Raw genomic sequence first — 25,742 nt, 5'->3', positions numbered from 1 at the left:
ATTGCAAATCGATTAACTAATCTCAGCTTTCTGCTTGACAGAATGTTCTTCTTTCTACCCTCCATGAAGAAAGAACATGGAATATATGAATAGAGTGTGGATTTAATCTAAGCCTAGATAAGAAACCAAGATATACAGCTGAAGGGGTATTCATGCACTATTTATGACTGTGTTCATGGATACAATTCTATTCAAGAATGATGTTGACTGTTGAGGTACATTACTTTATGTCACACAATCTCTTTACAATATATTTAAATAGCTTTGAAAGCACATAATTAAGACTTCTGAGTTTTTAGTTTGTACATCAAAAATACAAGTAAAACCAGAACAACAACTATGAAAACAACAAGTATGGTATGCTGTCTTGATACGGATGCATTACAGTTTACGTCAGTGGTTGAATTTCCTCTAGACAGGACACCACCTGAACACCTTGAAAAGACAAAAGAATACACACACATGATACAAGAATAAACCAGTATGAGAACACATCAACACAAGAAAAAAATAACATTTGGTTTTCGAAGCCCTGCTACTGTATTATTTTATTCTCATCTGCAAACTGTTCATCGTCTATCCCTATTGATTTCCACAGAAGAGCTGTTGAAGAGGCCAAGACAGATACTGATTCTGGTTCTACATGTGCTTTTACTAAACTAGACTTCAGGCATATACTTCATACAGGTACTTGATCTTTACTCCCCCATGAAGAAAGAACTTGGAACATATGAGTGTGAGAAAAGTTCTGGATTTAATCTAAGCATAGATATCGAGCCCTGGTCTAAAACTAAAAGGCCATTCACCTTCATGAGCTATTTCTGACTCTGTTCATGACTGTAGGATGTAGTTCCTTAATGACTCCCGGTAATCAAGATTTGTTAGATAGCCTGGATATCACAGGTTACAATCCATCTTCCTGTTATGACAGGAAGGCGTTCACCACAATCTAGTACCAGAATTCTGGTGGGTAGTGGCAGTGTGACTGGGGAGTATGGAAAACATGTAGTCAGTCCTAGAATCAGCTGCTTCTACTGTATACGGAATATCTTTTCTAAGATGCTGCACTGGACTGGAATGGGTTAAACAGTCCTTTTGCACTTCCTGGTCTGGGGGAAAAACCATATACATGGAGAATATATTATTTCAACCAATTTGTCTCTGGTTGTGAAATACCACGGGTTACAATTTTCACTCAGCTCAGTTTTCCCGGCACCATCCTGGTTTGGAACTGTACCTTCATGCCAAAAAACAGGAACATCATGATCTGTCCCTGTGCAAAAGCTCATGGATTATGTTCTTGGAAATAAAAGCACTCACAATTCAAAAGTGTCAAGATGTCAAGATGAGATATTGAATGTTCATAACATACCGCAGTATCAGTAAAAAAATAATATTAGTGCATTCATTTTGACATTATTTTACAAGACACCAAAAGAAAGATGTAGACACTTACACAGTCCAGGGTGTGCATGATAATGACATTTCTTCTGCTGAAAATGTGCCAGTAGGGCATTCTTCACAAATGGTGTCAGATTTAGCTGTTCCTGAACATATTAATAACACATAAGTTATGATTAACATGTGCATCCATTTCTTGTCTATTTATTCTTATTCAGGGTTGCATGCAGGGGAGCTGGAGTCTATTCTGGCAACCAATGGGCACACGCCAGGAGACACTCTAGACGGGACGCCTGTCTATCACAGGGCAGACAGACACAAATACAGGCACACACACGCACACACTCTTGCATGCACACCAAGGCCAGTTTTCCCAGACTCCCTTTAACTTATTATGTCTTTGGACTGTGGCAGGAAACCAGAGCTCCCAGCAGAAACCCACAAACACAGGGCGGACAGACACGGCACCCCTGGTCTGGAACTGAACACAGGGCCCAGCCATGTGAGGCAGCCATGCTAGCCACTCTGTCACCAAGCCATCTTATGATTAGCTTAAACAGTACATGATATAAATCAATAACCGATTCTTAGTTGACACTTGGCTTGTGTTCTGAAAGATCATCCGTGTATCAAACCAAATTAAAACAGACTGGTTACAAAAAACACATAAATAGAAGCAGAAAGGAACCAGGTTTCTGACTTACCATTCTGCTTAACCCACTGTCCTGGCTGACAGACGGAGTGTTTAGGACACAGGTGGCATTCTTCACTGCTGCCGTCCACACAGTAGAAGTCTTTCAAGCAGTGGCAGACAGTGTTTTTCACTTTGGTGCAGGGGGACTTCACAAAAAGACCCAGCTCTGAGCACAAGATAAGTGTTTCAACACTCTAGCATCGTGTCAATAATTCTGAATTACACTTGGATCATCCGGGGGGGGTAACTGAGAAGATCCCTCTATTTCTAATCCTAGCTACAATTATAAGGCTGCTGAGGATATGAGCACAGAACTGAACATTTTTTACTTAAGCTGAAAACTCAGGACAATAACTAGGACAAATAAATGTTCTATTGTTAATCTATCACAACCCAAAAATACAGCATAAGCACATTTACTCTAGACTGTACGCACGTGTGATTGTAAACACATGGCTTTTAAAGTTAGCTGACCTATTCAGACAACTGTATGATGAAAACTACATCATGTGGCAATGAAACTAGATGAACATATGTCCACTACAGTGTGATCCCTCCTTGTGTCCATGCAATTTTTGGAGTCATTATTCTTCATGAAACTAAGTTGATGTCTCCTTGCACTGACACTCTCAGGATGGTATACTATTTACTCTGTAAAAGCACATTTTGCTACAGTTACATTTTGTTAGGTCTGGTGTAGTCAGAACTAAAAAGCAGACTTGAATTAGTAACCACACGGATTACACACAGTTTTATCAACAATCACTGAAACTTTACATGGCACCAAACTAGAGTAAGGTATTTTCTTTATATTTCTCTGCTTTGCTGCAAAGGTTATGTTTTGAGAGCACATTCCACCTCCCCATGAAATACACCCCATGAAGATAGTTTTTGCTCACCTGAGTCACAGACTTTACAGTCTAAGCACTTTGTCAAGCCATTGGGGTGATCTATGTATGTGCTGTTGGAACAGCTGGTGCACTCTGTATCACTGTTTTGTGGAGAGCAGTGCTGGGAAACACGACTGCCTGAAAAATGGAACAAAATTAAGGAACAAATCCCAACAATGTTTTAAGCCCTGTCTGGTTAAGAGGCAATCTGGACGACTGTTTGTTTTCCCAGTGCTGAAATGCAAATTAAGCCGGTTTTGTTTGTTTTGAAACTCCTGCTGTTCTGTTTTCTGGGGTTAACCAATTCACTTCAACATTTCAAAAATTGAGATTTCAAATCAGAACCATGGAAGAGAAGCCATTATTACCAACCTGGTCCACACTTCTGACAGCACTGGTTAGCGATCCTGTACTCTCTAGGGCCACAGGGGCTGTTAGTTGAAACAAGTAGAAATAGCACTGCTGCTGTATTCTGGAAACAAAAAATAATTAAATTAAGGCCACTAACCAGCTCTCAGTTTAGAGTCAGAACTCAAATCAGGGGCATTTGTTAACAAAAACATTCACCTTTGTCTGGGAATAAACTACCAGTTGATATAGCTGATGCTTTTATCAAAAGCGATTTGCTCTTCTCATTTCCACAGCTGGGGCTCTACATGAAGCAATCTAGGTATCTCACTCAAGAGGACAACAGTGGTAGCCACACAGGACTCAGGCCTGCGATCCTCCAGTTACTGTACAAGTGCAGGGTACAAGCCACTACACTACAATGTTACCAGAGGGAAAAGACTCTAGTTTTGCACTCAGTGTCAGGCTTTAAGGGGAGTCCTGTTTATTATTTCGGTCTTTCATGATTTTAATCGCCCCAGGCCTTGGGCTGGAGTTCTTCTGTGTGGAGTTTGCATTTTCTCTCTGTGTTTATATGAGCTTTAGCCTACAGCTCCAGTGGTGACAGCTTAGTTAACTGGTGTCGCTGAATGGTCCCTGTGTTTGTGTCCATGTGTGTGTCATGGGGTGGACTGGCATCCCATCTTGCATCCTACACTTCTGAGAGAGGCCCCTGTCAGGAACAAACTACTTAGTGAAAATGAAGGAATTGATAGACAATCCCTAAGCAGAGCTTCAGAGGAGCCAAATCCAACATTTTAGGTCTAGAACTAATAAGGCAGAACCCAACCTACTGTATCTGTGGGAATAAGCTTTGAAGATCCTGCTGTGAGAGTGCTGGTCATATCTATCATATGACCAAATAGTGTGCAGTTCCACCAAAGCCACTTACTCAGACAATGCAGGTACTGTAGTTATCTAATCAGCTGTTTGTGTCCCCAGAGAACCCTATGGCACAGACCTACAAATGTTCTACAAATGGACCAAGTCGCTTTTTTTGTAAAGAAAACATTTGTAAACATAATAAATACACGATATACAAATAATACATACACAAATATTTAATTGATATATTTTAATGAAACTCTTATGAAAACGTTCAGGTATGGAATGCCTCACGCTATATAAAACACCATTGCTATTTTTATGGAAAGATCAATCAAACTAAAATTCAGAAAATATTTTTTTTTTAACAAACGTAGGTACTGTAGCTATTTTTAATCAAGTTTAGTACAAGTTTAATATAAAAAACTCGAAAAACTCGCGAACTCTAAAACCAAGGCTGGTTATTGTTGTATTACATGGTAGTTACAGTCTAAAAACGCCTCCTTTAGATAACATCTGTCCTAAATACACTCCAATGCAAACGAATACCGCCGGACTACAGAATCTGTTTCTGTGACGTAGTACGATACAAATATATACATTTCATATAAACATTTCACACTACCGCCTTCCTCACAAACATTAAACATAAAGATGATCATTCTCCTACAAATAAAAACAAATTAAAAGTTAAATACCAAATATTTACTCTTATTACTATTGTTCAGTGGTCTGTCGTGTATAAAACATTTATAAAGTCATCATTTCCGCTGCTTCAGGGCTTCTCGAGCGTTGTAAATTGTACCTTTAGATGTAAACACCGTTTTCCTTCAACATTACTTTCTTACCAAATATTTTATAATACTTTCGAAACCACATTGAATCGACCTTATAAGGTTCATAGTAAACTTACCAGTAGAAAAAACAATTTATCTGCCAAATTCATCCTTGCTTACTTGAGTTTCTGGAGAAATTGAAACTATAAAGGTTGTTTAGGTTTTGCTTTCACTAACAAAATTAGTTTTGATACGAACAAGTGCAGGTTATCGCCGAGAGCTTTACACCGAATAAACCACGAGGTTAACCTATGGAGAAGCTTGATTCCTTACGAAAATATCCTAAAAGTTCCTACCCCCCAAAAAAACAAAAAAATTACTGTTTCTATAGAAACATAAAGGAATTATACAGAGAGAATTGGGACATTGTCAATCTGCGATGGAAATTCTTAAGGGTCAGGGGTTTATCGGGGAAACTCCTTGATTATTTAAATGTAACATTATACTATCACAGGTTTGTTTTCATAATCCACGTTATGCTTGTATAACTGAATTAATCTGCTTCATTTAATCTCTAAAATGAATATTACCGGCGAATGGTGCAATTATAAATTGTATTTCCTGTTCTGACATACAAATTGTGCGTCCCTTCAGTACTAAAGGTACCGACAGATGGCGCTCCGCCAATATGAAACGTCAAAAACGTTTAAAAGACTTGAGACGTACATGTACTGTATAATAAATCACAAATGAGAAAATTATATTTATAAATATATTTTAGAATGGCTACTTTGTGGTGCGTGCGCGTCAGGTGACAAAATCTATTACTTTGGCTCCTACAATTTCAATAAGGACTGGACTGAAAAAAAGTGAAGACTTTTTAAAGTAATTCTATCAGCTGTATAAAACAAAAAAAATATATAATAAAGTTATAAAACTACCCAAAATATGAAGTTCACAATTCAGCATTCACAGATCATTGAATATTTCAGAAACCAAAATGGATATTGTGCCTGTAAACAATTTCTGAACAGATTTCTGCAACTCAGAAACATGGTCTTGTTGAGCTAGCATCTATTTTGTTAGTAACTCATCTGAATTACATTCCTTAATGATTTGTGAAAGTAAAATTACTTAATGTAACCTCAGTCTAACTCCATGGGATACTTGAAAAATGAGTTTGATGGATCACTGGGATCTCTAATGGATTTTGGGATCACTGAGCTTCTAGTGACACAAAGAGCACAATGGGCCCATTCTAATGTTGTCAAGGACAGTTGGTTCATATTAGTGTCATAGTATAAAAGGATACAGATACAATAATGAACCCAATTAAACACAGTGAACCAAATTAAGAGCACTAAATAGTTACTGTTCCTCAAACTATCCAATAACTCTCCACATAAACATCAGCAATCAACACAGGACACAGACACACAATTAAAAAATGCTCTTCCCACGTGTTCAGGTTCAACCAATTACTGATTCTCATGTTACTATATAAACCTGTAGTCACCAACAACACAAAAGAATGACATGAACAAAGGCTTGACCAGGACTGATCAGCTGAGACAGTAAAACACGACAATCACAGTCACCCTGGTCAGGGATTTGTGTTCTTGTGTTCATGTAAAAGGCTTGAGTTTTGATTGTGTCCATTTGTTTGTGTCCCTTCTACTTTTTCCACACACCTCATCTGCCAGTGATGAATCACAAGATGGTTTTTCAGCAATGAATCGTGTTCATAAAAATTCTGTGACAGCCTGGTCACAGGGCATACAATGTTAACACATGTATTAAAAACTTGAAATAAGAAAATGACTGAAATGTTTCACTTTATACAAAAGCAGCAGATTACATGTTATTTCAATACAATACAGCTCTGGGTCCCAGTCCTGGTCCTGCTGACCCACACACCTGCTGGTGTCAATTCCATCCCACCTAATAGTATTTATTGATAAAAAGATAACCAAAGCATTACGTGATCTGCTGAGTAGCTTTAATTGAATATTTGCATCTTGTTTCTAGTCACAAGTCATTATTATTATTTCAACGAAGCATCTGAGTGTAACTGGCTGGAACACAAACCAACAGGTGTGTGGGTCACCAGGAATAGGATTGGGTTCCTAGGTTCTGGAAATGCATTACACCTTTGTCACATCACATCCTTTAAACATGACTTGGTCCAATTCTATTTTCCAGATAAAAACACCATGGAACTACGAAACAAGCCGAGATCTTTCTCTTCTTAATGTTAATGCTGAACATATATTGTTTCACATCCCTCAAGCCCCCAGGTTCAGTTTACGCTGCAGAGTTATGGAGTGAACTCACGTTTCAGTCCCACAGTTTGTCAGCTGATAAATGACATGGTTGTGCAATAGTTTTGGTCACAAGCTGAATGAGTTGTGAGTCCACATCCAGCTCAAAACCGGTGGGATAAACTGATTCAGTTTGAAATGTGTAACTCAATCAGTCCATGTCTTGGATAGATTGAAAAAGAGCACACCCAACATGGAACTGTGTAACAATCTAAGGTCTAATTATTGCATCCTTGGCTTCTGTACGGCTGAGTTGCGCTGATCTGGGCATGCCACCTTCACTGTCCCAATTCCAGAGCTTCACTTCAGGTTTTGGAAGAATGTTTTTAGCTGACCCCGAGGTACGACATGTCCATGCAGCAGGTCTCCTCACTGTCGTGTTTGCTCTGCATTGCTAATAGAGGCCTGTGTGATGTATGCAGGCACCGCCAAGCTCCTTAGACTGCCTAGATGTTCTAAGATGCCCCGAGTCTGCAGACGTCCGTCACACTGGCACTGTTTGCAAATCCTGCTGGTCTTCCTTGATATTTCACGTCTGTATCCCACCAGCTAAAAAAGAACGGGGAAAAATAAACTGAAAACATTCTCAGCATTGGTTATCTTATATTGCATATTTTATGCGTTTTCTAAATAATAACACCCAGAAAGTTTACTTCAAAAAATGCAGCTACAATTAAAATATTTTTTACTGAGAACCAACTTATGTTCAACGTCCAACATAAAAATGACTTGTCTGTTAAATACTGTAGGCCTTCAGCTTCCAGATTTCCCCTGATCCTAGAGTTCTGAGCTGAAAGATAACTGGGTGCTGGAGATCAAAACCCACTGAGTACTTAACTGAACTCGCTGATCACCTCTTAGTTTCCAAACACTACCAAGAGAGTATGACATGTTAAAGTAGTAATCATGTCTATAAAAAATGTGTTTTTATTTAAAGTCCCAGTCACTCTTTGACCATCTCAGCATTCCTTCAGAAAACAGTAAATAAGTAAATGTAATTTTTTAAGGTTTACTTACACTGAGTTGCAGCATTTTCATTTCCTGTCCTTAATTAAAAAAATGAATAGGACACAAATTACTTTTTTTCTAGATTGCAACAGCATAGTAGAGTATGACATTTTGTTGCATTTTTACATTTTTTTGGTACTCTCAAACTAAAACACATTAAACATTTTTTTTGTCTGACTTTCACTGAAAAATGATATTTCTGTCCAATTCCTATGTACCTTAATATAAAGTATAAAAAAATACTTTTTATAACACATGAAGTGGGGATTCGGCAGCTTTGGAAATTAAAAGCCTTCAAGCTGTTTTCACCACAGTGGACTTACAGAGAAGAACCATTTCCCGACTGTTGTGCCACGCTACTCCCGTTGGTTTCTTGTACAGGGTGTTTCTATAAAACAGGACACGTTTATTACAATAAGAGATCTTTTAAAATAATAGTACTGTAAATGAGAATTACTCATGAAAAATATTCAAATAAAGCCCAAAGTTTCAAGTTTGGACCAGTACACTGCGTACAAAAACCTGACATTGATGGAGAAGATTTGTAAATAGCACTAACCTCTGAACAGCATAGTCGGGCTGAAAACAACAACAATAGCTACAATTAATCATTTATTGTATACATCATCTTCCAGGTCAAAGTGCTATACAAAACAGATAAACAGTACATAGGTAAAAACACAGAAAAAACAGTACTTCAGTATTTACATTAAATACAGAATAATGTATATTTTTATATCTTTTCAATGATATTCAGAAACCTGAACTGTTTTTGTTTTTTAATAATTCTACTAATTATTTTTTTAATTATAATGAATAATTATTATCCTTTTTTTTTGCTTGGTACCACAAAAAACTGACCCTGCAGATGTTTTACTGACATCATGCACTGACCTACCTGCTGACATAAGAAACTGGAAGACTTATTTCTACACACTCTGAGGTGCTCAAAAGTACTGGCACCTTTCTGTCTTGACAAGGAAAACTGCACTGAAAAGCACCACATCCCTTCCCCTTGGATTGGCCAGTTTAAGTCTATGGTACAAGACCACTGTCCCAGTGAATGGAAGCCAGCAGGGCCATCAGAGATCTCTTCACCTTCATTCAGCCTTGATTTCAAACACTGTGCCTGCTTAGAGAGCACTGGAGCATGAGATCACGGCATTCAGAGACCTTACGTGCTGTAAGAAAGCAAAATTCTAATGCTACCATTCGACCTACTGCATATTTTGCAAGCCACTGAAGTTTTGAAACTGTACTAATGAAGATGTTATATTATTTTGAAGTCTGAAATTTCAAATCAGAAATATTCCTGCAGCAATCATAAATCGGGATCAAATAATGCTCCATTATCTTCAGACTGGTACCAATCACACTACCTGTCGACAGGTAATGACAAAGATGCTGACTGTATAGAAGTTTCTGGTGTTTTAATCTCTTGCAGGTAATCCTGCAAAGAGGACTGAATCTTTCAAATGTGTGCTGTGCTGCACCTTCCCTCTGCACCTCATCCTGACACTGAGTACTTGAAAACACTATTTCTTGTACTAAGAACAATAAGCCCCAGCAAAGCCTGCACTTAATTTTATACTGTATATCACAAAACCCCACTCACCTCTTGTGAATAAGTATACAACTGCGCATATCCACAGTGCAAATACAACAACAGTCCCTATATGAGGACGAGGTGATTTTTTCTGGCAAGAAACATCATCTGTTGAGCTTCCATCTTTCATCTTTACTTTACCAAGCACGGCACAGCTAAAGAAAATGTGTCAAAACGTCAAAAACATTCCTATGCAGGTTTCAATCTAAAAAAAGATGTTGCTGGTTTGGTTATAATGAAAAATGATAATTAATTAAAATTAAGTCTTTTTTGTCATTAAAAAGAAATACTGAACTACTTTAAGAAACATTATTACAGGTATTTGTAACCTTTGCAACTGTATCAATTACCTTGTCATTGATCAGATTCTTTTTTACTGTATACATTTCACATTCTAATTCAAATCAAGCCTAACATGCAAGTTAGCTTTTACCACCTACTCTAAAATGTCTCTTTCTTTACTGCCCTGTGATCGATTGGTGCCTTATCCCTCCAGAATAGGCTGTGCTTTCCACAACCTTCATCGAGATAAGAGACGTATTGAGGACAGATGGATGAAAAACTGACAGTGCTTAAAATGGAATATTCACTAGCAAAAACATGTACATACGTGTATGTTTTTACAGCATAACAATTCTAAACAAACTGCTCAGCTACTTACTCTGTCCATCGGGTACACTCTATGCCATGTGGAGAAAATGTCTCTTCTGGACAGTCCCTACATTCTGTATCTGATGTCTCTGTTCCTTTACATGTAAAAGATTCAAAATTAAAATCCTGTATGTGGTTTACATTGTATGATTTCAGGAAAACAAGAAATCCGAGATGCAGCCTTACCTTGCTTTTTAATTCTCTGTCCTGGTTTACACACAGTATGTGGGCGAGCAGCCCTGCAGTCTCCATCTGCTTTGTCCGTGCAGTAATAGTGAATCAAAACACGGCAGAGTCTGTTCCTAGTCGAGGTACAGTCACTGAGATTTTGTAGTCCAAGTCCTTAACATGAAAAAAAGCTTTTAAAACTGAGTTTAAGCCTACAAAGATACTAAAAAGGATAGAAAATATTATGCACAACTGAATATCATTAAATACAACACTGTATTCTGATGATATTTAGCGAACTCCTAGAATCAGTCCTATTAAATATATACACTGACTCTTACTGAAGCTGAGGCTCTGTGGCTCATATGTAACATAGTATGGAAATGAGGAGGAGTAACTCCTGGACAGTCGTCTTACAAAAATTGGTGTTGCAGAAATACTCTCTTACCTGGATCACAGACTTTACACTGCAAACATGTTGATAATCCATTGGGCTGATCTATGTAAGTTGATCCTACACAAGGTATACAGGTAGTGCTTTTCAAATCTGTGCAGTGGTGTAGAACCCGAGATCCTGGTAGAGAAGATGAAGGGGTAAAAATAAAATTTAACATATTACAAAGTCATTCAAAGTAGTCAATGCCAGGAATATGCAAAGCTTCAGAATTGTGTACCTGCTGGGCACATGGGACAGCACTCTCCATTTACTTTGTATTCTGCTGGGCCACACTGTTTCCCAACTGCAAATCCATGGAATAATGCGAGGAGGAATATCACAACCTGTTTTAGAAACATAATTATTCAACCATGCAGAAAGGTACAACATCAAGACAGTGATGCAAGTGTGATGAATCTTACAACTTCCTCTTTGCTTTAAGCTGTAAGAGTTATGTTTGTAAGTCTGAAGATCAATATTGTAAATCACAGATATGTCTGAGAGAGTCCTCCAGCTGAAGATGACAGTAAATCAGCATAATAACACATCTGATTTCATCAAACTGATGTGAATAATTAGCTCTTGTCAACATTTAACACAATACTGAGATTTTTAAATTGCATAACTTGTTAAAAAAAAGCTGTGCCTATAAATACTAATTCTCTCAGCTTTCCTTAGCAATACACAACACAAAATGGACTGCTACAGGTGTAACTTCAGTTGCAGAGCACAGTGTCTATATGTAAATGTTCTTCACATGGTTCATATACTTTCTTTCTCAACAGGAAAACGTGATTCTGCATTTGGCTTTGCTAAGAGACATAAATGGACATCAGGCCACAATCACTTTTTGTTTACTGTTTATTGCATGTTTTAATACAGAACAGAAAAGCAAGTCTGTGATGTAAATCTATGCATATAAAACAGACAAGGAAGACTGCATTGAAAGGAAATAAACGGTAAAGAAGAAACGCTTATGGTGAAAGAAAATGACGATTACTTCACTGTTTATCATTATAGGGGCCTTTGTAAACTGGGTTAGTGTAAATCGGCCACAAATTATTAACTAATGCTGAAAAGTATAAAGACCGATTTAAACAAAAAGTTTTGTTTTGTGTGTGAGCTAGCTGCCTAGATTGGGCGTTACAGTCTGTGTAACGTGTTCAATCTTGCAAACAGAACAATTTTCAAGACAGGAAGACACAGAGCTACTCCATCAATGTTAAACATATCGACCGGATACCAGCGCAGTTCCTTCCATTTCATAACAATATCGATTTTTATTGATTAAAAGTCACGCATTTGGGTGTAAATCAGTCAGGGGAATTTAAGGACGATATCTGAAGACCTAGATTTTGGGGGTTTCGGTTTCGTTTCATACAAAAATCAAACTTTTAATAGGAAAACAAACTTAGTCATGTCAGTGCAGCAATTACTATTTTTTTAACTTACCGAAAAAAATGTTTTCATGTTTCGGTGTTTCTGCGAGTGATGGAAGAATTCAGAATAAAATAACTGCATGTTAAAGTTTCGCCTTCAATGGTGACTTCTCCTTGTTCTAAAGGCGCCCACCCACAATTGACGAAATATAACACTTTCGTAGAAAAGAAAAAAACAAAAAATAAAAATTCCCATCATGTATCATGTCCTCAAAAAATAATAACTGTGGTGTATGTGGGGAAAATAACCGACCGAAAGGCCGAAAGGCAATATTTTTTACTCAGGCAGCGTCTTTGACACCCAGTAAGTACCTCCACTAGGGATGTGGCCTAGTGGTGCAGAGTTGTAATGTTTTTTCGTAATTTGAATTTATTTTGCAATGTGTACCCCTTACGATGTTTGTGTCTTGAAATGTTACATGTACTCTTGTTTGTATTGTAAGTTTTACTATTATTTATGCATAAATAATAAAAAAAGAGTGTTGTCATGTTCTCAGGGAGGGTAGAGCCGAGAGGTGGCCGGACACCATACTTACCTGGAAATTAAGAATAAATATAAAATAAATATATTTGTGTCCTGTTAAAAGTTATTCTTTGCCAGGCTACATACATTTGGAGCTATATAAACTTGAAGCGCAGGGGAAAAAAAGAAACAAATGTTAAGCAATTTGGAAGCTATTCACCAACTATTTTATGTCATTCAAAAAAACTTTTATGGTTTAATGCTGTAGTTTCAATATTTAAATAACGCCGAATCTCAGATGCGATAATAACTTACCGAGAACTGTTTAGCCGACTGACGCTTCGAAATAAGTTCAAACACTGCTACTCGACTTAAACGACACCATTTGTTAATTAAAGCTTTTAGTTTTCATGAACACACGGCTGAAATCGTACCCTAAACACGAGGAACGGAAAAACAAAATAAAACATAAGTAGATGCAAATACTATTTACTGTACAGGCTTGAAAGACAACAGAAGTCACAGTTACGTCACCATCCTTATAGTCTTAATTTCTCGGAATCATTGTGCTCCGATTACAAATTTATAGTGATGTAAATGAAAACATGCTGCTTTCAATTATCCAGATACACTATCTGACCGGAGCAGCAACATGTGCAGTGAAATACACCAAACAGGACCTTAAGGCCCCCATTTATAGATGTCTTAGTAAATTCGTGTGACGCAGCTTAATTTTGAAGTTTCCTGGCAGCCAGAGGCATAATGAGAATAATAAGAACAATATGTATTGTAAAACGCAGTACAATAAAACAATATTGCTACTTAGCCCAAAGAGTCACTAACCGACGGAGAAAGAATTTTAAGCGGTTTTAGACTTGAAATGGCGGAATGTTTCATTTCCGACCGCCTGCCACTAGAGGTCGCCCGAGAGGCTGCACATATTAAAGGCGTCACCGACTACCCCAGAGTTAGACCGCAGTATTTGTTGAAGGGAAGTAAGAAAGGACTAGTTCATTGCAGTTTCAATTTATGATGGTGCGGATTTAGCTCGTTTGGTGAAGTATTTTGTGTTAAAAGAAACCTGTTTCAATTTAAAGCTAAGAAACCTATTGCATATCAAAAGGCCAACTGTTTATGTAGGTTTTAATATGCAAAGTTCCCCTGAACTGGGCTAACAGCAGGGATCTCCCACACTGCGCTCGTTATCAAAATATACTAATTTTACAAAGAAAGCATCATTAGATATATTAATTCAGTATATCAGTAATATAAATCAAATTACTCTTTAAAAATTCTCTTGATTATAAAAGTGAACCATAAGTTTAACAGTTTCAGGTTTGCAACATCACATCACCCCATCGAGGATGAAGTAATTTAGAAATAATATATGGTAGTTAACAAAAATAACAATAACTGAAGTGCTGTAGATGAAAACTGGAGGTAAGTTTAGATTCTGAAATACTCGTTTTAAAACATTTGTTCATAAAAGCTTTCAACAACTAAATGTTCACGATACACCCATTTTTATAATATCTAAAACTTTTATAAAAGATTTTTTTTAAAGTGATTTGAATAACAATTGTGCATTATAAAGTACAATTGACAACACTGCCATAATTTTAAAAGCTGCTTTGCGCTTGTCCACAAATCCAAATCCAAGATTCTGCCCAGCTGCAAACCAAAATAGATCTCCTTTACTGACAGCAAAAATTATAATGGTTTAATCAAGCAATACAACTCTTAACTGATCATAGCAGTAATCACACCTCATCACTCTATCTTCTTTAAATACTTTATATTACTTGGTTCCCAAAGCCCAAGTAGAGAAAAGTATTCCAGGTTTTCTCCTAGCTATACTGACATAATATCCACAGTCCACAAAGAGAGAATCACAAACTATAGTGTTAACTGGGCGTATACAAGACGCAGTGAAAGATTTTTCACAGATTTTACACTGTTGTTTTACCCAGAATCCACTTTCCCGTCTTCTTCGATCGAGTAGTAAGATGTCACACATCTGTGGAGGGTCCCTTCCTTGCAGTCTCTTTTCCTATATTTAACATTGGCCTTATCCAGGTTACTAAAGAGTAGCCATCTCTGTTGCCTTGAACAGGCACACAGGTAGTAGACACCTAACTACCATCACAGCCTGGTACCCTTTCCTTTCCATTGTACTGTAGCCAACACCCACACTATCTCCAGCACTCCACAGAAATGGCAATAAGAAACTCTGCACCAGGCTCACTGTGCCTTTCAATGTCTAGTATCACTCTTACTCATGCTAAAATGCCATGAAAAGATCTTCCTTCAGTGCTTTGTTAGTGAATGTTAGTGACATTTTTACAGAGTGTTAAAGACTTTTTTCCCCCATACAAAAACAAAGTGCAATACAGCTGACAACAGTGACTTATGTTTTTATAATAGCCAGAGAATGTGGCCATTCCACTGTAAACTATGCAATGTCTTCATGCCTGATTTTAATAGTGCCTGGACTATTTCAAACACAGCACTGCTTCATTTAAATGAAGAGACCAAATGCCTTTATATTTATATTGGTTTCACAGTCTAAAAGGATACAGATACAATAATGTATGTTACATTTACACTAGATAAGCTACAGAAATGCTTTGCAGAAGAATTAAGTAACAAAGATTACACTATGTTTTATTTGGTTGATGGTTAAAGCATAACGACTCAAAACACAGTGAACCAAATTAAGAGCACCAATTAGTCGCTGTTCCTCAAACTACCCAATAACTCTCCACATAAACACCAGCAATCAACACAGGACACAGACACACAATTAAAAAATGCTCTTCCCACGTGTTCAGGTTCAACCAATTACTGATTCTCATGTTACTATATAAACCTGTAGTCACCAACAACACAAAAGAATGACATGAACAAAGTCTTGACCAGGACTGATCAGCTGAGACAGTAAAACACGACAATCACAGTCACCCTGGTCAGGGATTTGTGTTCTTGTGTTCATGTAAAAGGCTTGAGTTTTGATTGTGTCCATTTGCTTGTGTCCCTTCTACTTTTTCCACACACCTCATCTGCCAGTGATGAATCACAAGATGGTTTTTCAGCAATGAATCGTGTTCATAAAAATTCTGTGACAGCCTGGTCACAGGGCATACAATGTTAACACATGTATTAAAAACTTGAAATAAGAAAATGACTGAAATGTTTCACTTTATACAAAAGCAGCAGATTACATGTTATTTCAATACAATACAGCTCTGGGTCCCAGTCCTGGTCCTGCTGACCCACACACCTGCTGGTGTCAATTCCATCCCACCTAATAGTATTTATTGATAAAAAGATAACCAAAGCATTACGTGATCTGCTGAGTAGCTTTAATTGAATATTTGCATCTTGTTTCTAGTCACAAGTCATTATTATTATTTCAACGAAGCATCTGAGTGTAACTGGCTGGAACACAAACCAACAGGTGTGTGGGTCACCAGGAATAGGATTGGGTTCCTAGGTTCTGGAAATGCATTACACCTTTGTCACATCACATCCTTTAAACATGACTTGGTCCAATTCTATTTTCCAGATAAAAACACCATGGAACTACGAAACAAGCCGAGATCTTTCTCTTCTTAATGTTAATGCTGAACATATATTGTTTCACATCCCTCAAGCCCCCAGGTTCAGTTTACGCTCCAGAGTTATGGAGTGAACTCACGTTTCACTCCCGCAGTTTGTCAGCTGATAAATGACATGGTTGTGCATTCGTTTTGGTCACAAGCTGAATGAGTTGTGAGTCCACATCCAGCTCAAAACCGGTGGGATAAACTGATTCAGTTTGAAATGTGTAACTCAATCTGTCCATGTCTTGCATAGATTGAAAAAGAGCACACCCAACACGGAACTGTGTAACAATCTAAGGTCTAATTATTGCATCCTTGGCTTTTGTACGGCTGAGTTGCGCTGATCTGGGCATGCCACCTTCACTGTCCCAATTCCAGAGCTTCACTTCAGTTTTCTGAAGAAACCACTTGTGATGTTTTTAGCTGACCCCGAGGTACTACGAGTGTCCATGCAGCAGGTCTCCTCACTGTCGTGTTTGCTCTGCATTGCTAGTAGAGGCCTGTGTGATGTCAGCAGGCACCGCCAAGCTCCTTAGACTGCCTAGATGTTCTAAGATGCCCCGAGTCTGCAGACGTCCGTCACACTGGCACTGTTTGCAAATCCTGCTGGTCTTCCTTGATATTTCACGTCTGTATCCCACCAGCTAAAAAAGAATGGGGAAAAATAAACTGAAAACATTCTCAGCATTGGTTATCTCATATTGCATATTTTATGCGTTTTCTAAATAACACCCAGAAAGTTTACTTTAAAAAATGCAGTTAGAATTAAAATCATTTTTACAGAGAACCAACTTATGTTCAAAGTCCATCATAAAAATGACTTGTCTGTTAAATAGGCTTTCAGCTTCCAGATTTCCCCTGATCCTAGAGTTCTGAGCTGAAAGATAACTGGGTGCTGGAGATCAATACCCACTGAGTACTAAACTGAACTCGCTGATCACTTCTTAGTTTCCAAACACTACCAAGAGAGTATGGCATGTTAAAGTAGTAATCATGTCTATAAAAAATGTGTTTTTATTTAAAGTCCCAGTCACTCTTTGACCATCTCAGCATTCCTTCAGAAAACTGTAAATAAGTAAATGTAATTTTTTAAGGTTTACTTACACTGAGTTGCAGCATTTTCATTTCCTGTCCTTAATTAAAAAAATGAATAGGACACAAATTACTTTTGTTTCTAGATCGCAACAGCATAGTAGAGTGAGTATGATATTTTGTTGCATTTTTACATTGTTGTGGTACTCTCAAACTAAAACACGTTCAACATTTATTTTGTCTGACTTTCACTGAAAAACGATATTTCTTTCCAATCCCTATGTACCTTAATATAAAGTCTAATAATGAACAACACATGAAGTGGGGAATCGGCAGCTTTGGAAATTAAAAGCCTTCAAGCTGTTTTCACCACAGTGGACTTACAGAAAAGAACCATTTCCCAACTGTTGTGCCACGCTACCCCGGTTGGTTTCTTGTATAGGGCATTTCTATAAAACAGGACACGTTTATTACAATGAGAGATCTTTTAAAATGTTAGTACTGTAAATGAGAATTACTCATGAAAAATATTCAAATAAAGCCCAAAGTTTCCAGTTTGGACCAGTACACTGCGTACAAAAACCTGACATTGATGGAGAAGATTTGTAAATAGCACTAACCTCTGAACAGCATAGTCGGGCTGAAAACAACAACAATAGCTACAATTAATCATTTATTGTATACATCATCTTCCAGGTCAAAGTGCTGTACAAAACAGATAAACAGTACATAGGTAAAAACACAGAAAAAACAGTGCTTCAGTACTTACATTAAATACAGAATAATGTATATTGTTAGATCTTTCCTATGATATTCAGAAAGCTAAACTGTTTTTGTTTTTTAATAATTCTACTAATTATTTTTTTAATTATAATGAATAATTATGATCCTTTTTTTTTTTTGCTTGGTACCACAAAAAACTGACCGTGCAGATGTTTTACTGACATCATGCACTGACTTACCTGCTGACATAAGAAACTGGAAGACTTATTTCTACACACTCTGAGGTGCTCAAAAGTACTGGCACCTTTCTGTCTTGACAAGGAAAACTGCACTGAAAAGCACCACATCCCTTCCCCTTGGATGGGCCAGTTTAAGTCTATGGTACAAGACCACTGTCCCAGTGAATGGAAGCCAGCAGGGCCATCAGAGATCTCTTCACCTTCATTCAGCCTTGATTTCAAACACTGTGCCTGCTTAGAGAGCACTGGAGCATGAGATCACGGCATTCAGAGACCTTACGTGCTGTAGGGATGCAAAATGCTAATGCTACCATTCGACCTACTGCATATTTTGCAAGCCACTGAAGTCTTGAAACTGTACTAATGAAGATGTTATATTATTTTGAAGTCTGAAATTTCAAATCAGAAATATTCCTGCAGCAATCATAAATCGGGATCAAATAATGCTCCATTATCTTCAGACTGGTACCAATTACACTACCTGTCGACAGGTAATGACAAAGATGCTGACTGTATAAAAGTTTCTGGTGTTTTAATCTCTTGCAGGTAATCCTGCAAAGAGGACTGAATCTTTCAAATGTGTGCTGTGCTGCACCTTCCCTCTGCACCTCATCCTGACACTGAGTACTTGAAAACACTATTTCTTGTACTAAGAACAATAAGCCCCAGCAAAGCCTGCACTTAATTTTATACTGTATATCACAAAACCCCACTCACCTCTTGTGAATAAGTATACAACTGCGCATATCCACAGTGCAAATACAACAACAGTCCCTATATGAGGACGAGGTGATTTTTTCTGGCAAGAAACATCATCTGTTGAGCTTCCATCTTTCATCTTTACTTTACCAAGCACGGCACAGCTAAAGAAAATGTGTCAAAACATCAAAAACATTCCTAAGCAGGTTTCAATCTAAAAAAATATGTTGCTGGTTTGGTTATAATGAAAAATGATAATTAATTAAAATGAAGTATTTTGTGCCATTAAAAAGAAATACTGAACTGCTTTAAGAAACATTATTACAGGTATTTGTAACCTTTGCAACTGTATCAATTACCTTGTCACTGATCAGATTCTTTTCTACTGTATACATTTCACATTCTAATTCAGATCAAGCCTAACATGCAAGTTAGCTTTTACCACCTACTCTAAAATGTCTCTTTCTTTACTGCCCTGTGATCGATTGGTGCCTTATCCCTCCAGAATAGGCTGTGCTTTCCACAACCTTCATCGAGATAAGAGACATATTGAGGACAGATGGATGAAAAACTGTCAGTGCTTAAAATGGAATATTCACTAGCAAAAACATGTACATACGTGTATGTTTTTACAGCATAACAATTCTAAACAAACTAGCTACTTACTCTGTCCATCGGGTACACTCTATGCCATGTGGAGAATATGTCTCTTCTGGACAGTCCTCACATTCTGTATCTGATGTCTCTGTTCCTTTACATGTAAAAGATTCAAAATTAAAATCCTGTATGTGGTTTACATTGTATGATTTCAGGAAAACAAGAAATCCGAGATGCAGCCTTACCTTGCTTTTTAATTCTCTGTCCTGGTTTACACACAGTATGTGGGCGAGCAGCCCTGCAGTCTCCATCTGCTTTGTCCGTGCAGTAATAGTGAATCAAAACACGGCAGAGTCTGTTCCTAGTCGAGGTACAGTCACTGAGATTTTGTAGTCCAAGTCCTTAACATGAAAAAAAGCTTTTAAAACTGAGTTTAAGCCTACAAAGATACTAAAAAGGATAGAAAATATTATGCACAACTGAATATCATTAAATACAACACTGTATTCTGATGATATTTAGCGAACTCCTAGAATCAGTCCTATTAAATATATACACTGACTCTTACTGAAGCTGAGGCTCTGTGGCTCATCTGTAACATAGTATGGAAATGAAATATTGTCACTTGTTGACTATGACCAGGATTCCTAAACACATGGTGCACAATTGGCTAAGTGCCACCATGGAAGGTCTACTGTATGTCTCCTTCAGCTTTCTGACAAACAGAGACTCAGTACAACATCCCTCCAGGCTGCATCACCTCTCCTGTAAGCCGCTGTGGAGCTCAGCAAAGCACTGAATGAGCATCTCTGCACGTCCCACTGCCAAGAGGGTACAGGAGTAAAAATTTGGTGTTTCAGAAATACTCTCTTACCTGGATCACAGACTTTACACTGCAAACATGTTGATAATCTATTGGACTGATCTATGTAAGTTGATCCTACACAAGGTATACAGGTAGTGCTTTTGAACTCTGTACAGTGGTGTAGAACCCGAGATCCTGGTAGAGAAGATGAAGGGGTAAAAATAAAATTTAACATATTACAAAGTCATTCAAAGTAGTCAATGCCAGGAATATGCAAAGCTTCAGAATTGTGTACCTGCTGGGCACATGGGACAGCACTCTCCATTTACTTTGTATTCTGCTGGGCCACACTGTTTCCCAACTGCAAATCCATGGAATAATGCGAGGAGGAATATCACAACCTGTTTTAAAAACATAATTATTCAACCATGCAGAAAGGTACAACATCAAGACAGTGATGCAAGTGTGATGAATCATTTTAACTTCCTCTTTGCTTTTAGCTGTAAGAGTTATGTTTGTAAGTGTGCAGATCAATATTGTAAATCACAGATATGTCTTAGAGAGTCCTCCAGCTGAAGATGACAGTACATCAGCATAATAATACATCTGATTTCATCAAACTGATGTGAATAATTACAGCTCTTGTCAACATTTAACACAATACTGAGATTTTTAAATTGCATAACTTGTTTTAAAAAAAAGCTGTGCCTATAAATACTAATTCTCTCAGCTTTCCTTAGCAATACACAATACAAAATGGACTGCTACAGGTGTAACTTCAGTTGCAGAGCACAGTGTCTATATGTAAATGTTCTTCACATGGTTCATATACTTTCTTTCTCAACAGGAAAACGTGATTCTGCATTTGGCTTTGCCAAGTGACATAAATGGACATCAGGCCACAATCACTTTTTGTTTACTGTTTATTGCATGTTTTAATACAGAACAGAAAAGCAAGTCTGTGATGTAAATCTATGCATATAAAACAGACAAGGAAGACTGCACTGAAAGGAAATAAAGGGTAAAGAAGAAACGCTTATGGTGAAAGAAAATGACGATTACTTCACTGTTTATCATTATAGGGGCCTTTGTAAACTGGGTTAGTGTAAATCGGCCACAAATTATTAACTAATGCTGAAAAGTATAAAGACAGATTTAAACAAAAAGTTTTTTGTGTGTGAGCTAGCTGCCTAGATACCTAAAATATCGACCGGATACCAGCGCAGTTCCTTCCATTTCATAACAATATCGATTTTTATTGATTAAAAGTCACGCATTTGGGTGTAAAACCCACCACATCTATTTTAGATCCCATTCCCACCACTTTATTCCAGTCCTGTTTCTCTTCTCTCTGTCCCATTGTCCTCAATATAATACATGAATCCTTGAGCACCGGCATTGTACCAACGGTCCTCAAAACTGCTGCTATTACCCCAGTGCCAAAGAAGCCTAACATGGCTCTCGACAATCTTAACAACTTTCGCCCCATCTCCAACTTACCCTTTCTCTCTAAAATTCTAGAACGTGCTGTCACACTTCAGTTACATAACCACCTCATGACAAACAACCTTTTCGAACCCCTCCAATCTGGCTTCCGTCAACTTCACAGCACAGAAACCGCCCTAGTCAAAGTCACCAACGATCTCCTAATAGCTTCTGATTCTGGTTCTCTTTCCATACTCATCCTTCTTGATCTCAGTGCTGCCTTTGACACTGTTGACCATAACATCTTGCTTTCTCGTCTCGAGACTGTGTTTGGAGTCTCTGACACTGCCCTCAAATGGTTTAAGTCTTACCTCACTGATCGCTGTCACTTTGTCTCTCTCAATGGGTACAGGTCTGAAATTGGTCTTGTCAAGTCTGGTGTCCCTCAGGGCTCAATACTGGGCCCCTTGCTCTTCAGCATTTACATGTTCCCACTTGGTCAGCTTTTAAGATCACATGGCCTCAGCTTTCATTTTTACGCTGACGATACTCAAATATACATCCATACCAAACCCGACACTGATGTGGCTGTCTCTATTCTATCTAATTGCATCTCTGACATAAAAATTTGGATGACTCAAAACTTCCTTCATCTTAACTGTGACAAGACTGAAGTCATGCTTATTGGTACCCCCCATCAACTTCGTAAAGCCAGTCCTGTAACCCTGTCTGTAGATGGCTCTGTACTTGAGCTCCAATCAAAATTGAAAAACCTTGGGGTTATATTCGATTCTGGCTTAACATTCGACCCACATGTACAGCATACTGTCAAAACATCTTTTTTTCACCTTAGAAATATCGCAAGACTACGCCCTATGCTATCATTAACTGTGGCTGAAAAGCTGATCAACATATTTGTATTCTCTCGAATTGACTACTGCAATGCTCTGCTCCCTGGGGTATCTAAATCTACTCTGAACAAGCTGCAGTATGTCCAAAATTCAGCAGCCAGAATCCTGACCAGATCTAGTGCAAGTGTTCACATTACTCCTATCCTGGAGTCCTTGCACTGGCTTCCGGTCAAATTCCGCGTAGACTTTAAAATCCTCATGCTCACCTACAAGGCTTTACATGGCTTGGCACCTCAATACCTGTCTGAACTTTTATCGCCCTACTCCCCACCTCGCAACCTCCGCTCTTCAAATTCTGCCCTCCTTACTGTCCCCCAAGCCTGTCTACATTGTATGGGCGACAGGGCCTTCTCCTGCTATGCCCCCAAGCTCTGGAACTCCTTGCCCAAGGATATTAGAGAGTCACCTTCTCTAAACTCCTTCAAATCCAGACTCAAAACCCTCCTTTTCAGAAAAGCCTTTACTTAACTGCTTCCATTCTTCACCCCTCTGCTCTTCTTAATACCATCTTCCACGGTCTCCTCTATTGTTATTGTTGTATTGTTGTAATTATAATTGTGTCCTGTCTTGTGAAATTTTCTTATTTATTGTTGTAGTCTTCTTATTTATTGTTATTGTCATCCTGTAAAGCGCTTTGAGAAGCCACCTTTAAAGGCGCTATATAAAATAAAGTTTATTATTATTATTATTATTATTATTATTATTATTATTATTATTATTATAAATCAGTCAGGGCAATTTAAGGACGATATCTGAAGACCTAGATTTTGGGGGTTTCGGTTTCGTTTCATACAAAAATCAAACTTTTAATAGGAAAACAAACTTAGTCATGTCAGTGCAGCAATTACTATTTTTTTAACTTACCGAAAAAAATGTTTTCATGTTTCGGTGTTTCTGCGAGTGATGGAAGAATTCAGAATAAAATAACTGCATGTTAAAGTTTCGCCTTCAATGGTGACTTCTCCTTGTTCTAAAGGCGCCCACCCACAATTGACGAAATATAACATTTTCGTAGAAAAGAAAAAAACAAAAAATAAAAATTCCCATCATGTATCATGTCCTCAAAAAATAATAACTGTGGTGTATGTGGGGAAAATAACCGACCGAAAGGCCGAAAGGCAATATTTTTTACTCAGGCAGCGTCTTTGACACCCAGTAAGTACCTCCACTAGGGATGTGGCCTAGTGGTGCAGAGTTGTAATGTTTTTTCGTAATTTGAATTTATTTTGCAATGTGTACCCCTTACGATGTTTGTGTCTTGAAATGTTACATGTACTCTTGTTTGTATTGTAAGTTTTACTATTATTTATGCATAAATAATAAAAAAAGAGTGTTGTCATGTTCTCAGGGAGGGTAGAGCCGAGAGGTGGCCGTGGAAGAGCCACTATCGTATTCTGTGTCGTTAAATATATCACTGTCATTTCTTTAGGTTTTTTTTTATTTTCCAAACTAACAAAACAGAGCAGACACCATACTTAACTGGAAATTAAGAAGAAATATAAAATAAATATATTTGTGTCCTGTTAAGTTATTCTTTGGCAGGCTACATACATTTTGAGTTATATAAACTTGAAGCGCAGGGAAAAAAACAAAACAAATGTTAAGTAATTTGGAAGCTATTCAACAACTATTTTATGTCATTCAAAAAAACTTATGGTTTAATGTTGTAGTTTCAATATTTAAATAACGCCGAATCTCAGATGCAATAATAACTTACCGAGAACTGTCAGCCGACTGACGCTTCGAAATAAGTTCAAACACTGCTGCTCGACTTAAACGACACCATTTGTTAATTAAAGCTTTTAGTTTTCATTAACACACGGCTGAAATTGAACCATTTTAATCGAACCATCAGACACGCTGCACCTAAACACGAGGAACGGAAAAACAAAATAAAACATTAATGTAGATGCAAATACGATTTACTTTACAGGCTTGAAAGACAACAGAAGTCACAGTTACGTCACCATCCTTATAGTCTTAATTTCTCGGCATCATTGTGCTCCGATTACAAATTTATAGTGATGTAAATGAAAACATGCTGCTTTCGATAATCCAGATACACTATCTAACTAGTGTGCTATACAGTATGTGGCCTAGTGGTGCAGAGTTGTAATGGTTTTTCGTAACTTTTCGTAATTTATTTCGTATATTTCACTGCATGTGCAGTGAAATATACCAAACAGGCCCTTAAGGCCCCCATTTATAGCTGTCTTAGTAAATTCGTGACGCAGCTTAATTTTGAAGTTTCCTGGCAGCCAGAGGCATAATGAGAATAATAAGAACAATATGTACTGTAAAACGCAGTACAATAAGACATTATTGCTATTTAGCCCAAAGAGTCACTAACCGACGGAGAAAGTATTTTAAGCGGTTTTAGACTTGAAATGGCGGAATGTTTCATTTCCGACCGCCTGCCACTAGAGGTCGCCCGAGAGGCTGCACGTATAAAAGGCGTCACCGACTACCCCAGAGTTAGACCGCAGTATTTGTTGAAGGGAAGTAAGAAAGGACTAGTTCATTGCAGTTTCAATTTATGATGGTGTGGATTTAGCTCCTTTGGTGAAGTATTTTGTGTTTAAAGAAACCTGTTTCAATTTAAAGCTAAGAAACCTATTGCATATCAAAAGGCCAACTGTTTATG

At 37.7% G+C, this 25,742-nt stretch overlaps 2 protein-coding genes across 5 annotated transcripts; both read right to left on the bottom strand.

Annotated features, from left to right (window-relative positions):
• Positions 1-144: 144 nt before the first annotated feature.
• LOC102689437 (uncharacterized) lies at positions 145-13,357 on the bottom strand. The gene is made up of 15 exons (XM_069184094.1): positions 12,616-13,357; positions 11,402-11,507; positions 11,176-11,301; positions 10,746-10,901; positions 10,570-10,654; positions 9,918-10,063; positions 8,862-8,881; positions 8,626-8,690; positions 8,312-8,340; positions 7,630-7,688; positions 3,358-3,457; positions 2,995-3,123; positions 2,106-2,261; positions 1,457-1,547; positions 145-435 (listed from the first exon to the last, which is right to left on the bottom strand). The coding sequence occupies exons 1-15, from the start codon at positions 12,682-12,684 to the stop codon at positions 279-281; spliced, it is 1,494 nt and encodes a 497-aa protein (XP_069040195.1). The 5' UTR covers positions 12,685-13,357; the 3' UTR covers positions 145-278.
• A 2,889-nt stretch (positions 13,358-16,246) lies between these two features.
• On the bottom strand, positions 16,247-25,742 carry LOC138225051 (tumor necrosis factor receptor superfamily member 14-like). Of its 4 annotated transcripts, none has more exons than XM_069183777.1 (10): positions 25,449-25,742; positions 21,058-21,163; positions 20,832-20,957; positions 20,203-20,358; positions 20,027-20,111; positions 19,379-19,524; positions 18,320-18,339; positions 18,084-18,148; positions 17,772-17,800; positions 16,247-17,311 (listed from the first exon to the last, which is right to left on the bottom strand). In XM_069183777.1, the coding sequence occupies exons 1-10, from the start codon at positions 25,500-25,502 to the stop codon at positions 17,292-17,294; spliced, it is 807 nt and encodes a 268-aa protein (XP_069039878.1). In that variant the 5' UTR covers positions 25,503-25,742; the 3' UTR covers positions 16,247-17,291. The 4 variants fall into 4 exon arrangements, with proteins under 4 accessions (XP_069039878.1, XP_069039880.1, XP_069039877.1 ...); XM_069183779.1 differs by lacking the exon at positions 25,449-25,742 and adding an exon at positions 24,816-25,434; XM_069183776.1 differs by lacking the exon at positions 25,449-25,742 and adding an exon at positions 23,963-24,806.

The sequence above is a fragment of the Lepisosteus oculatus genome, chromosome 25 (genome assembly GCF_040954835.1).
Source record: "Lepisosteus oculatus isolate fLepOcu1 chromosome 25, fLepOcu1.hap2, whole genome shotgun sequence".
Taxonomy (NCBI): domain Eukaryota; kingdom Metazoa; phylum Chordata; class Actinopteri; order Semionotiformes; family Lepisosteidae; genus Lepisosteus; species Lepisosteus oculatus.
This window is presented reverse-complemented; position numbering and strand designations above follow the sequence as displayed.

Coding starts and splice junctions, on each gene's coding strand:
- LOC102689437 (XM_069184094.1), bottom strand. CDS start 12,684: ATGCAGTTATTTTATTCTGAATTCTTCCATCACTCGCAGAAACACCGA. Junction 8,341..8,625: donor TCGGGAAATGGTTCTTCTCT/GTAAGTCCACTG, acceptor TTTTTAATTAAG/GACAGGAAATGAAAATGCTG. Junction 436..1,456: donor TCATGCACACCCTGGACTGT/GTAAGTGTCTAC, acceptor TGTCTTTTCAAG/GTGTTCAGGTGGTGTCCTGT.
- LOC138225051 (XM_069183776.1), bottom strand. CDS start 24,031: ATGCAGTTATTTTATTCTGAATTCTTCCATCACTCGCAGAAACACCGA. Junction 19,525..20,026: donor GAGTGTACCCGATGGACAGA/GTAAGTAGCTAG, acceptor CATTTTCTTTAG/CTGTGCCGTGCTTGGTAAAG. Junction 18,340..19,378: donor TGTATACTTATTCACAAGAG/GTGAGTGGGGTT, acceptor TGTTGTTTTCAG/CCCGACTATGCTGTTCAGAG.